At 31.6% G+C, this 13,152-nt stretch overlaps 2 protein-coding genes across 4 annotated transcripts in view; both read right to left on the bottom strand.

Moving 5' to 3' along the window:
• Window positions 1-793: 793 nt before the first annotated feature.
• The window catches only part of LOC125852918 (geraniol 8-hydroxylase-like), a 47,361-nt gene continuing 35,002 nt past the window's right edge, over window positions 794-13,152 (bottom strand). Inside the window, exons 2-4 of the mRNA XM_049532604.1 lie at window positions 1,650-2,389; window positions 1,254-1,535; window positions 794-1,117 (exon numbers count right to left, since the gene is read on the bottom strand). Of these exons, the coding sequence (XP_049388561.1) occupies window positions 794-1,117; window positions 1,254-1,535; window positions 1,650-2,336 (1,293 nt within the window). The 5' untranslated portion in view covers window positions 2,337-2,389. The remainder of the gene's footprint in view (window positions 1,118-1,253; window positions 1,536-1,649; window positions 2,390-13,152) is intronic.
• The window catches only part of LOC125852913 (geraniol 8-hydroxylase-like), a 9,875-nt gene continuing 5,120 nt past the window's right edge, over window positions 8,398-13,152 (bottom strand). The window contains exons 1-4 of one of the 3 annotated variants that reach the window (XM_049532600.1): window positions 10,082-10,546; window positions 9,518-9,986; window positions 9,104-9,385; window positions 8,398-8,801 (exon numbers count right to left, since the gene is read on the bottom strand). In XM_049532600.1, coding sequence (XP_049388557.1) covers window positions 8,478-8,801; window positions 9,104-9,385; window positions 9,518-9,986; window positions 10,082-10,500 — 1,494 coding nt within the window. In that variant the 5' untranslated portion in view covers window positions 10,501-10,546 and the 3' untranslated portion in view covers window positions 8,398-8,477. Of the gene's footprint in view, window positions 8,802-9,103; window positions 9,386-9,517; window positions 9,987-10,081; window positions 10,547-13,152 lie in introns of those variants that run through there. The other 2 variants (XM_049532599.1, XM_049532598.1) reach the window with 2 other exon arrangements.

Raw genomic sequence — 13,152 nt, 5'->3', positions numbered from 1 at the left:
AATTTTTAGTGGAATGATTTGTAATTTATTATGGTAAGAATAATTCAAATTAATTATTTGGAAATATTTCCATAATAGGAAGCCTCAGTAATTAATTCTGTGGTCCCTCCAGTGCCCATATTTAACTAGAACTCAGAATCCTAATTCTAAAGGGTAAAGGGGAGAGGCGTTTATTTTTCGGTTGAAGAAAAATAACGTGTGTTTGGTTCTCCTCTTTGGACTGTGAAGAAATCTTTATAATTAGGGATTCTTCTAGCCCTAGATTGATTAGTTTTCTATTCATACTTGCCCACCCAAGTATTGAGAGAGTTCGGATGTGAACTTGGGATCACTGTAGAAGACCATAGTTGATGGTTGTCTTGCGGATTCGCTTAAAGGTCTATCTAACTTGGGGATTCGCTTGAAGGTATTTGTTCACGCTTCAAGAGGTATTTATCGAATTAAATTCCAACAAGTTAATGTGTTCTAGCATAATTATGTGTTCTAGCATAAACAATATTGGTTATCTATTATTCATGTAAGCAGTAAGATTCTAATATGCTTCCGCTGTGAATATATGTTTTCCAACATTTATCCCCTTCTCCTTTTACGATCACCACTATTTTTATTATACGTAATATTCAATGTTTATATCAAATTAACAAATATTCAATGCATATATCAAATCAATAATAATACAAATATGTATTGCATAGATATACTCATCACTTTATTCTTTTTATGCTAAGGTCAGAATGCTTGGTTCAATATAAATACCAAATAGAAATAAATATTTACTACTAATTTGACAACATCAAAGTAGAAATGGGATAACTCGCAAAGGATGGGCTTTGGCCAAGGTGATACCAAACTTCTCTTCCATGTCTAGATCTTCTGGTCCAATGTCTGCCTCAAGCTTCCAATTGAAGGAATTTAAGAGTGAGCCTAATATTACTGGAACAATTCTCAATGCTAGTGGAAAGCCGGGGCATATTCTTCGACCCGCACCAAATGGAATCAAATCAAAATCTTGTCCTCGCATATCTAAATCTGAACCCCAAAACCTTTCAGGTTTAAATACTAAAGGCTCATCCCAAAAAGTAAAATCTCTACCAATCGACCACACATTGACTAGTACCTGTGAATAAGGAGACATCAACTAAGCAATTATATTTGGATCAAAAGATCTAATCAATATATGCGCAGGTCATTAACACCTCCCCCCCCCCCCCAGATACCTATTTAGCTTAATTAATTTTAATTTCCTTCCATACCTGTGAACCCTTAGGGATGATGTAATCAAATAATTCAACATCTTGCTCCACTTTGCGCGGAACTAAAAATGGAGCTGGTGGGTGCATTCTTAAAGTTTCTTTGATGATGCATTGTAAGTAAGGAAGACGAGTAACATCAACTTCTTCAATTGATTTTCCTTTTCCAATAATTTTTGCAAGTTCAACTTGAACTTTCTTCATAATCTCAGGTTGTTTGAGTATTTCTGCCATTGCCCATTCCAATGTGCTTGTAGTTGTATCTGTAGCCGCCAGAAATAAGTCCTACATATTTTGTACGTTTAAGTATATAACCATAAATTATAGTAATAAAAAGTGATTAGGTTCTACATATTTTGTACGTTTAAGTATATAACCATAAATTATAGTAATACAAACCATGAACATAGTCTTGATGTGATTGTGATTAATCTCTTCGGGATTCTCTTCACAAATATTGAGAAACATTTCCAAAACATCACTCTTTTCATTAGATCCCTTTCTCTTTTCCTCCAATCGTTCGTTGATCAAATCATCAAAAAGTTTAAACAGTTTACCAATATAAATAGTTGAGCGACGCCTTATTCCTTGAAGATCAATAATTTCAAGCATAGGGAAAAAATCCACTAGGTTCGGCTTCCCAAACTCAGTTAAGATACCCGCGATAACTTCCTTCAACTCTACCTTTGAGTCCGAAAAAGGGTCAGCCAAATCCTTGGAGAAAAGGGTGTTTGACAACAAATTAAGACTAGTCTTGAAAACAACTTGACTTATATCCAAAGCTTCACCTTGTTGACTACATTTTTCACAATAAGCAATCAATTCTTTCACCTTTTGTGACCTTAGATGTTGATTTGCATCAAGTCTATTAGGAGAGAAGATGTTTATGTTCAATATTCTGCGAAGCGTTCGCCATTGAGGACAAACAGGAAGCCATCCCACAGAGAATTCACAATAATTGTGTCCTTGAATTGCATTAGGGATAAATCTAGAAGAAAATGCTTGATCTTGATTCTTAAGGACTTGTTTTGCTATGGATGATGAAGAAATTACTATTGTTGTTATTTGTCCTAATTTTAAACTCATAATTGGACCATATTTTTTTGCAAGATTGGCTAGTGACACATGGGGTTTTGCACCTAATAAGTGAATATTTCCAATAATTGGCCATGGTGATGGCCCTGGTGGAAGTTTTTTGGTGGATAATTTTGCTAGAGTAGTATAGAGAAAAATCAAAGCTAAAATTGATCCAAACACTAGAGTATAGTAGTCCATTATTTTTCAATTTTGAAAGTAATTTTCTCTGTTGTCTTATATTTATGTATTAGGACCTTTTTGTATAAGGATGAACTAATCATTTTTCTGATCTCCCAAGGTGGATTGGGCAAAATGCCAACGTATCCATCTATGTATTTTCGTTACTATCAATACATAGATTAGGCAATGCCTAATCCCCACTAATGGTGGTTTAAATAAATAAACAAAAAGATGAATCCAATACAAGTATTATAAAATATTAAAGGAATCGTTATTCATGAACTAAAACTTTTGTGTACTTTTGTCTCATTCTTTTCTTCCATTTAATCCTTTATGTATAAACTAAAACTTTATACACTGAATTATCAATAATAGAAGTAAACAGACACATAAATAAATATATGATCTATTTAAATCCTTATTAAAATTGAACAAGCAGTTATTTCATATAAATACTACATATCCAAACACTTGATTAATAATATTTCATACACACACTTATCACATTATTCTTTAAATATTGCTTAAGGTCAACATGTTTGGTTTCAATATAAATATCGAATACATATAAATACTTCTTAACTCGATAACATCAAAGAGAAAATGGGATAGCTCGCAAAGGATGAGCTTTACCTAAGGTGATACCAAACTTCTCCTCCATGTCTAAATCTTTTGGTTCAATGTCTGCCTCAAGCTTCCAATTGAAGGAATTTAAGAGTGAGCCCAATATTAGTGAAACCATTCTCAATGCTAATGGAAAGCCAAGGCATATATATTCTTCGACTAACACCAAATGGGATCAACTCAAAATCTTGTCCTCGCACATTCAAATCCGAACTCCAAAACCTCTCAGGTTTAAGCACTAAAGGGTCGTCCCAAAAAGTAGAATCTCGACCAATCGCCCATACATTGACTAGTACCTGTGAGTAAGAGTGTCAAGTAAGCAAGTTAGATTAAATTTAGATGGGTCAAAAGGGCTAATCAATAAATAGATAAGTCATTCACCCCACCCCCACCCCCACCCCCACCCGATTGAGAAAATCATATTTTTTTCAATTAACTTTAATTGACATCCATATCTGTGAGCCCTTCGGGATGATGTAATCACAATTACTCAACATTTTGTTACATAGAAGCAAATCAAGTTGTGAATGCATTGACTAGATGGAGTGTTGATGGACAATGGACATGAAGAATTAGAAGAGAAAACGAACCAGGAACATGGACTTGATGTGATTAATGATTCATTTCTTCAGGGTCATTTTCAGTAATATTAAGAAACATTTCCAGAACATCACTCTTTACACTGAATTCCCTCCTCTTTTCCTCCAATCGCTCGTTGATCAAACCATCAAAAAGTTTAAATAACTTACCAATATGAATGATTGCGCGGCACCTTATTCCTTGAAGATCAATCTTTCCAAGTATGGGGAAAAAATCCACTAAGTTAGGCTTCCCTACCTCAGCCATGATACCCCATATAACATCCTTCAACTCTACCTTCGAATCCGAAAAAGGGTCAGCCAAGTCCTTGGAGAAAAGGATGTTTGACAATAAGTTGAGATTAGTCTTGAAAGCAACTTGACTTATATCCAAAGCATCACTTTGTTGACTACGTTTTTCACAATAAGCAATCAATTCTTTCACCTTTTGAGATGTTGATTTGCATCAAGCTTATTGGAAGAGAAGAAATTTGTGTTCAATATTCTGCGAAGCGTTCGCCATTGAGGACAAACAGGAAGCCATGCCACAGAAAATTTGTAATGGTTGTGGGATTGAAGGGCATTAGGGATAAATCTAGAAGAAAATGCTTGATACTTGATTTTTAAAGGCTTGTTTTGCTATGGATGATGAAGAAATTACTATTGTTGTTATTTGTCCTAATTTTAAACTCATAATTGGACCATATTTTTTTTGCAAGATTGGCTAGTGATACATGGGGTTTTGCACCTAACAAGTGAATATTTCTAATAATTGGCCATGGTGATGACCCTGGTGGAAGTTTTTTGGTGGATAATTTTGCTATAGTAGTATAGAAAAAAATCAAAGCTAAAATTGATCCAAACACAAGTATATAGTAATCCATTATGCCTCTCTCACACACTCCCCCTTGCTTGTAATAATAATCCACTAGGTTCTTAGAGTATGTCATTCATTTTCCCATTTATAAATTCTCTAGAGTTGTGTAATTGGAGTATTTTAAATTTAAAATTAACATCATCATTGTGTTACATAGTACTGATTTGTCTCGATATTTTTCAGTTGTTATATTGTGATTCAATGAAATCACTTTATAATAACGTTCATATATTTTGATTGCTACAGTAAAATATTAATTGCCTTTGTACAATTTACATATGAGCACTAGCTAGTAAATTAGTCCCAAAAAAAGCACTACATGAAAAAAAATATAATATGATTCAATGATACAATAATATCAAAATCTTGACATAATATGTTTTCTTATAATATCGTTTAATATTCTTCTATCATTAGTACGACAACATAATGATAGGATATTGCATTTTCCCGTAGGACAAAACGCATAGCTATTTTGATTTTTATTTTTTCAGTTTGGAGCTTTCCATGCATGAATATAATATATAATAATATATGTTTTTATATTATATGATGAGAACAATAATATACAATTAAAAATATAAAAATTAGATTTGCAAATCTCTAAACTTTATGTACAGAATTTTTTTCTCAAAGTTATCACAATATCATATCATTATGTTGTCGTACTAATGATAGAAGGATAAACGATATTTAGAAATACATATTATGTCATTTTGATATTTTTAATTGTATCATTGAGTCATATTATATTTTATTTCCGGTAGCGCCTTTTTTTTGGGACTAATTTTCTAGCTAGTGCGCATATGCACGTAGAGTTCGAGGAAGGACCTCATCTCAAGAGGTATGATGTAGACGGTTTACTCTAATACAAGTTTTAATGATTGCTTTATAGCTCAAACATGTGACCTATACGAAGACAATTTTACCTTACTAGTTATTGAGACGTGTGTTTTTCTCCGAGTAGCACTGGATTTGTGTTTGTTCGTTTTGATTGATGGTCACTTGTTCTTGATATTTGAGGACTTGTTTTGCAATGGTTGAAGAAGAAATATACTTGATCAAAATAATGAATTTTGATTCTATACATGTTGGATACCAACTTAATTTTTTTATTTTTTTTTATTTTTTTGTGTTAGAATATGAATTTGGACGCCAAAGGTGTACATTTTGGATACCAATTATAAGTCAGAGTTAGTTCATGAACTGTAAATTAGTAGTATGATTTCTTTCTAGTTAATAAGACATTGTAAAATCATAAACTCTAAATGTCGAATCCAATTTGTATGCATTTTGTATATAACTGTTATCCCGAGAATTATTATAGTCAATGTGTAATTTATCTTTAGAATGGTGTATCCATTTGGAATGCAGTCTGTATATAACTAGTATCCTGCGATTACAATAGGCAATCTGTAATTCATATGTAATTGGTATCTTTTTGAAATAAAACAGTGGATATTATATATATCAAATACTTAAAGCTGTAACAAACACAAAAATATCGTCCAAAAGTAAAAAAAAAAAATTGTAATTCTAAAAAGTCTAAGGCGCAATCAACTATCTCAAATTTGATCTCCGTGGTCTTGGCGTGGGATAATTGCTGGTATTCGGAGCATGTTCTTTTGCTATGCGGGGTCCATCAAATTTGCTAGCAACAGTGCCAGTTACTTCACTCTCACTAGTCGGGCCATCATCATTCTTTGTTTTTCCATAATGCCATATGATTGTGGCATACCTTTGATGATGGTACTTTGCATCGATATCAACATAACGCATATCAAAAACTCCATTACTGATGTATTCAGCAAATAGACACGTGTACAAATCACAATCACTGAAAAAAATTTGAAAGAAAAATCATTTTATACCATTTTCATACCAATGTTAAAAATTTAAATACATTAATGAAGAAATTGAAAAAGAAACCTTCCTATTAGAAAAAATCTCAATTTCATATCAATATTAGTCATAATTCATACAAAACAGAGTAATTTAACAATTCATACCATTTGCATACCAATTTAACAACTCATACCATTGGGCTACTGATATCAAACCAATTTCATACCAATGTCAAAACACAATTCATACCATTTGCATACCAATATTATATCACATTTCATATAATATCCCAAAATCATATATTAAAGTGAGATTCATATAAATATTATTCACATTTCGTACAAGTTTCACCCAAACAAAAGTTTCGAAACAACAATAAGCATAATGTGATATTTTTAGCAAAAAAATCACTAATTTGAATAATGTGAAAATAAATTAAATATAATACTTACCCTAACAACTTTTTTTGCCTTTTTTGGATATTCGAATTTCTGATTCCTTCTTTTTTGTTGTTCTTCTTGTTGATGGTTTTGAAGATTGAACAATTTCTACATTTGTTGCTTTTTTTCTTTTTTATTTCACTAACAAAATCAGAATTCGAATCAAAATTAAAGGGGTTTCTACAATTTTCCCCTTCCTCTTCTTTCCCTTTTGATTTGCCGGACTCACCATTTTCTTTGCTTCATTTTTTTCTCCTTTTGATCCTTCGACTAAGAGGAACCACACTTTGCAGGAATTTCAACATTCTTCGTGTGTAGATCTCATCCCACCATTAAATCATATAAATGTGGGAGTTCTACTGATTTTCTTTTTGAATGAAGAAGACGAATGTTGAAGATGGTGAGAGAGAAAAAGTTAGTTCTCTGTAAAAGAGAAACGTGGGGGTGGGGGTGGGGGATTTACATGTGGGTAAAAGAGGAAGGTGGGGGTTGTTGTGTGAAATCTGGAAAAAAATCCCTAAAATGGTGGAAGAGATAATGACAATTGATTCTCTAATATTAATGTTATCCCTAAAATGATGGAAGAGATAATGACAATTGATTCTCTAATATTAATGTTATTTCTCTTACTTATTAATTATAATGTAATTATACAAATAATAACTAATTAATTAAATTAATTAAAACTAATCTGTTAATATTTGTAATTAAACTGTTATAAGTAGTAATATAAAAAAAGTACATCTAAAGACTGTAATATTAAGCCTTAAATAGATATATGAGGTAATTTTTCCTTGATGTTACAATTCATATTTTATATTTTATCTCTATTATGATAGAGTAGTATTATTTGATCCATTACCAACCAGCAAGTTTGATCCATTTTCAATTAATTTCTTTAATTATCTCCGTGGTATGTCAATTGTCATTTGGCACCATTTTTAAATAATCAAAACATAGAGTGTACATCACATATTATCAGATACTAATTAATCGACATATATTTGGATAAATAATTATTGATTATTCAAGTAGAATATGCAAATATCTTATTTAACCATTGTCTCACTTGAGTATATATAAGATTTTACATTGACAAATCTATTTATACATATTATATCTACATGTGTCTTTATTGTATGCTTGAGAGCCATAAAATACAATTAAAATATCAATATAAATTTGGATTTGCAATTGACTTTATATATAGAAAAATAAATTAAAAGTTATAATCGACCATATATCTTGATGTTGTAGATCATACAGCTAATAATAGAACCAAATAATTAAGAAAAACATATTATATTATTATGTCATCTTGATATTTTAAATTTATCATTGACATATATTTTAACATATTATTATTTTTCAGGTAGAGATTTGTTTTTGTTATTGCTACAATATTTATGATGAGGAAACTAGTATTATTGCACAACATGAATCTCCTCTTTTGATCTTCATAATCTTTTATTGTTATTCTCTTTTTGTCTATTTGTCTAAAGCAAATAACATTCATGAGAAGCATCATATAGATTTGCAACATAAATACTTGGTTCATCGTAAATATCAAATGCAAATAAGTATTTATCGACTAGGCAATGCAACATCAAAGAGGAGAGGGGATAGCTCGCAAAGGACGAGCTTTGGCTAAGGTGATACCAAACTTCTCCTCCATGTCTAATTCTTGTGGTTCAATGTCTGCTTCAAGTTTCCAATTGAATGAATTCAAGAGTGAGCCCAACATTACTGGAATCATCCTCGATGCTAGTGGCAAGCCAGGGCATATTCTTCGCCCCGCACCAAATGGAATCAACTCAAAATCTTGTCCTCGTGTGTCCAAATCCAAACTCAAAAATCTCTCGGGTTTAAACACTAAAGGGTCCTTCCAAAAAGTAAAATCTCGACCAATCGTCCACACATTAACTAGTACCTGTGAGTAAAGGCATCAAATTAAATGAATTAGTTAGTTTATGTTTGGATTGATCAAAAGAGCTAATCAATAAATAGAAAGGTCATTAATTACTCGCCCAAAAATACCAGAGCTAAGATTAAGTAATAAACAATAGGCCAAACATAATCCGTCCAACTCTAACCAAGTTTTAATTTCTTTTATTTTTGAAAAAGAAATACCAAACAAAAGTTAAAAATTTTTTGATAAATTTTCTTTTGGATCTTTTTTTGGAGTACTATTCATATTATATTCGTCAAATAACTTTAATTTGCCACGCATACCTGTGAGCCCTTGGGAATGATGTAGTCACACAATTGAACATCTTGCTCCACTTTGCGCGGAACTAAGAGCGGAACTGGTGGGTGCAATCTTAATGTTTCTTTGATAATGCATTGCAAGTAAGGAAGTCGAGAAACATCAGCTTCTTCTATTTGTTTTCCTTTTCCAATGATTTCTGCAAGTTCAACTTGAGCTTTTTTTATTATCTCAGGTTGTTTAAGCAATTCCGTCATTGCCCATTCCAATGTGCTTGTAGTTGTATCAGTACCCCCACCAAATAGGTCCTATAACATTTGTACATCAAAATATATAACCATATATTGCAGTAATTAAAAGAAAATTCATAAATTAGAATAATAATTAATAGAAACTAACATAAGGTCATGATAAGTGATGGTAATTAAGAGAATACGAACCAAGAACATGGACTTGATGTGATTATGATCAATATCTTCAGGATTTTTTTCAATAATATTGAGAAACATTTCCAGAACATCACTCTTTTCTGTGAATCCTGATCTTCTCTTTTCCTCCAATCGCTCATTGATCAAACCATCGAAAAGTTTAAACAACTTACCAAAATGAATGATTGCGCGATGTCTTATTCCTTGAAGATCAATCTTTTCAAGTATGGGGAAAAAATCTACTAGATTAGGCTTCCCTACCTCAGCCATGACACCCCATATAACTTCCTTCAACTCTACCTTCGAATCTGAAAAAGGGTCAGCCAAATCCTTGGAGAAAAGTGTGTTTGACAACAAGTTGAGATTAGTCTTGAAAGCAACTTGACCTACATCCAAAGCTTCACCTTGTTGTCTAAATTTGTCACAATAAGCAATCAATTCTTTCACCTTTTGAGACCTTAGATGTTGATTTGCATCAAGCCTATTGGGAGAGAAGATATTTATGTTCAATATTCTGCGAAGCGTTTGCCATTGAGGACAAACAGGAAGCCATACAGCAGAGAATTTGCATCAAGCCTATTGGGAGAGAAGATATTTATGTTCAATATTCTGCGAAGCGTTTGCCATTGAGGACAAACAGGAAGCCATGCCACAGAGAATTTGTAATGGTTGTGTGCTTGAAGAGCATTAGGAACAAATCTAGATGAAAAGGCTTGATCTTGAGTTTTAAGGACTTGTTTTGCAATGGTTGATGAAGAAATGACCACTGTTGTTATTTGTCTTAATTTTAAACTCATAATTGGACCATATATTTTTGCAAGATTGGCTAGTGATATATGAGGTTTTGCACCTAACAAGTGAAGATTTCCAATAATTGGCCATGGTGATGGCCCTGGTGGAAGTTTTTTGCTTCCTTTGCTACATATTTTTGCTATGATATTACAAAGGATTGCCAATACTAAAATTGATCCAAACACAAGTGTATAGCAATCCATTATGCCTCTCTCCCTTGCTTCAACTTTGAAAGCTAACAAGATACTCCTATGATAATAAATGATACAAGATGCATGTGTGTCAGTAAATATCATAAAATCAATAATGGACAAGTCAATAACCACCACTCATATTACTAACTATATATATATATATATATATATATATATATATANCAGAGATATTAAATAAACATTGCTTTAAGAAAAACTTGATTGAAATGATTTCTCTTCAAAGATAGGGATATTGATATCTATATATAGTTCTAAGAATTGTTGGCATATATTTAGCCAAGATTAGATTAAAATCTAAAAAGTTTGGCATTATATATAGCAAAAATTCATTGTGTCCACAAACACATCTTATATAGGCACATGCCTATTTGTTTTATTATTAAAACCAAAATGTACATGACATATGACTTGTCTTTTAACTGACAAAATGTGTTTGTGTCAATTTTTGCTTTGATATTTCTTTATATTATAGCAAAAATATGACGAAGAGGAAGCAAAAAACTTCCACCATGGCCAATTATGGGAAATCTTCACTTTGTAGGTCAAATTGCTTTCAAAACAATAACTTGATTGTAACATCTGAGTATGTTATGTATCGATATATATATTTGGTAAAAGGTGTATATTATCTATATACTAGATAGTTTAAAGGAATTGAGCGGTAATTATTCATTTTAGAATCAAATTAAACTATTTTTTAAAAAATTATTAATTATGATTTTATATAACATATTAAGGACAAGAAGATGTTTATGAATGATTTATATTTTCATGGATTATCTGATTACAATATTGATATAACAGTTTATGATTTTTTATTTCAATTAAAGGTAGATACGAATGATTTGATTTTTTGTGTAAATATCAACATGAATTGCTATACTGTTGATATTCCTGTTTGTGACCCCTTTTTGGATTTAAAGGTAGAGTTGAATGTGATTTTGACATCCCAACCCCCAATTTTGACCTTTTATAGAAATTGAATGATGCATTGAGGGTGTGTTTGGTATGAATGTTTTCCAATTTTCTCATGTTTGGTTGATTTAAATGTTTGGAAAATGTTTTTCAAATCAACTAATTTTTTTCAAATTTAAGGTAAATGACTTCACTTTCAAAATTAGGAAAAACAATTTCCAAAACTTTATTTCATCATTTTATTTTTTTTTCTTACCCTACCCATACCACGTACTCGACCCTACCCATTCAAAAAAAAAATTAAACTTTTTAAAAGTACTTATTTTTAAAACGGAAAAGGGCCTAAAATACCCTTGAACTATTAGAAATAGTACAAAATTACCCTACATCCACCTATTAGTCTTAAAATACCCTTGATGTCTACCTTTAGGTCCTATATTGCCCTTTATTTTTAACGGTCCCAATTTAAACCCAATTAATAAATTCATTAATGGCGTGGTGATTTTCTATTGGCCAACTTTAAATAATCTAAACTAATTGAAAACCTACTTATTCTCAAATTAGACCCAAATAAAATCTACCCGCCCCAAGTTCATTAAACCCATCTTCCTCACAGGCCTTTCTGAATTGAATCCTGACCTTGAGGTTGAACATCTTGAAAGATATTTGATAAGAGATGTGCATAACTTGATCATTTTGTAAAGGTTACTGTTATTAGACATGGTGATGATACACACATTGGTTGATCATAAAGAGGTTGAAACAAGTTTTGAGTTCTTTCATTTTCTTTTTATGCTAGTCTGGAGGAACTCTAATTTATGGTAGACTCTGTATATGCTGTGAAATGGGAGTTTCGGTTTTAGCTTTTTCAGATAACAATATTGTTATATAGTGTTGTTGTTTACCTCTAACTATTTAATTAAGCACATTGCTCAGATCTTAGTTACTTGTTTTGGAAGTCTAAGAAAGTGGTATGTATTCTGTATTTTTGGGCAACGATTGCATAAATAAACAGAAAATCAAATTCAGTCAATGACACGAAATTCTCATCACCATTGCCCACTTATATTTGATGAGAATGAAACCAAATCTTTTGGATTACTTTATTTTGGATTCATTAGATAGATTCTACTCAAAAATTTGCTCAAGAAATATCATATTCTCCTTTATGTAAATTATCTAGGTTTTATTTCTTATTCAAAGAATGTAGGTGGGATGAAAATAAGAAAAAGAAAAGGTTGTAGCTTTCATGCTCTATGATTTGCCATTTTGCTATGAGGAAGACGATGATAAAAGATGGGTTAAATGAATTTGGGGCGGGTCTAATTTGGGAATGGGTGGGTTTTTAAATTAATTTAGGTTATTTAAAATCTGACCAATAGAAATTTGTCACGTCATTAACGAATTTATTAATTGGGTTTAAATTGGGACCGTTAAAAATAAAGGTAAATATAGGACCTAAAGGTAAACAGCAAGGGTATTTTAGGGCTAATAGATGGATGGAGGGTAATTTTGTACCATTTCTAATAGTTCAAGGGTATTTTAGGCCCTTTTCCGTTTTTTCAATTTTAAATATATTTTATCCCTACCACCAAACTAGCCCCCCACCCCCCATCCCAAACAAAAAAAAAATTAAAAATTATTTTTTGAAAAATGTTTCAAAATTTAAGATTTATTTTATCTCACCCAACCCCTACCACTCCTACTCCCTTACCCCCCCCCCCC

Source organism: Solanum stenotomum, unplaced genomic scaffold (assembly GCF_019186545.1).
Source record: "Solanum stenotomum isolate F172 unplaced genomic scaffold, ASM1918654v1 scaffold6733, whole genome shotgun sequence".
In the NCBI taxonomy this organism is placed as follows: domain Eukaryota; kingdom Viridiplantae; phylum Streptophyta; class Magnoliopsida; order Solanales; family Solanaceae; genus Solanum; species Solanum stenotomum.
The sequence above is the reverse complement of the archived record's forward strand: the minus strand, read 5'-3'. Positions and strand labels throughout refer to the sequence as shown.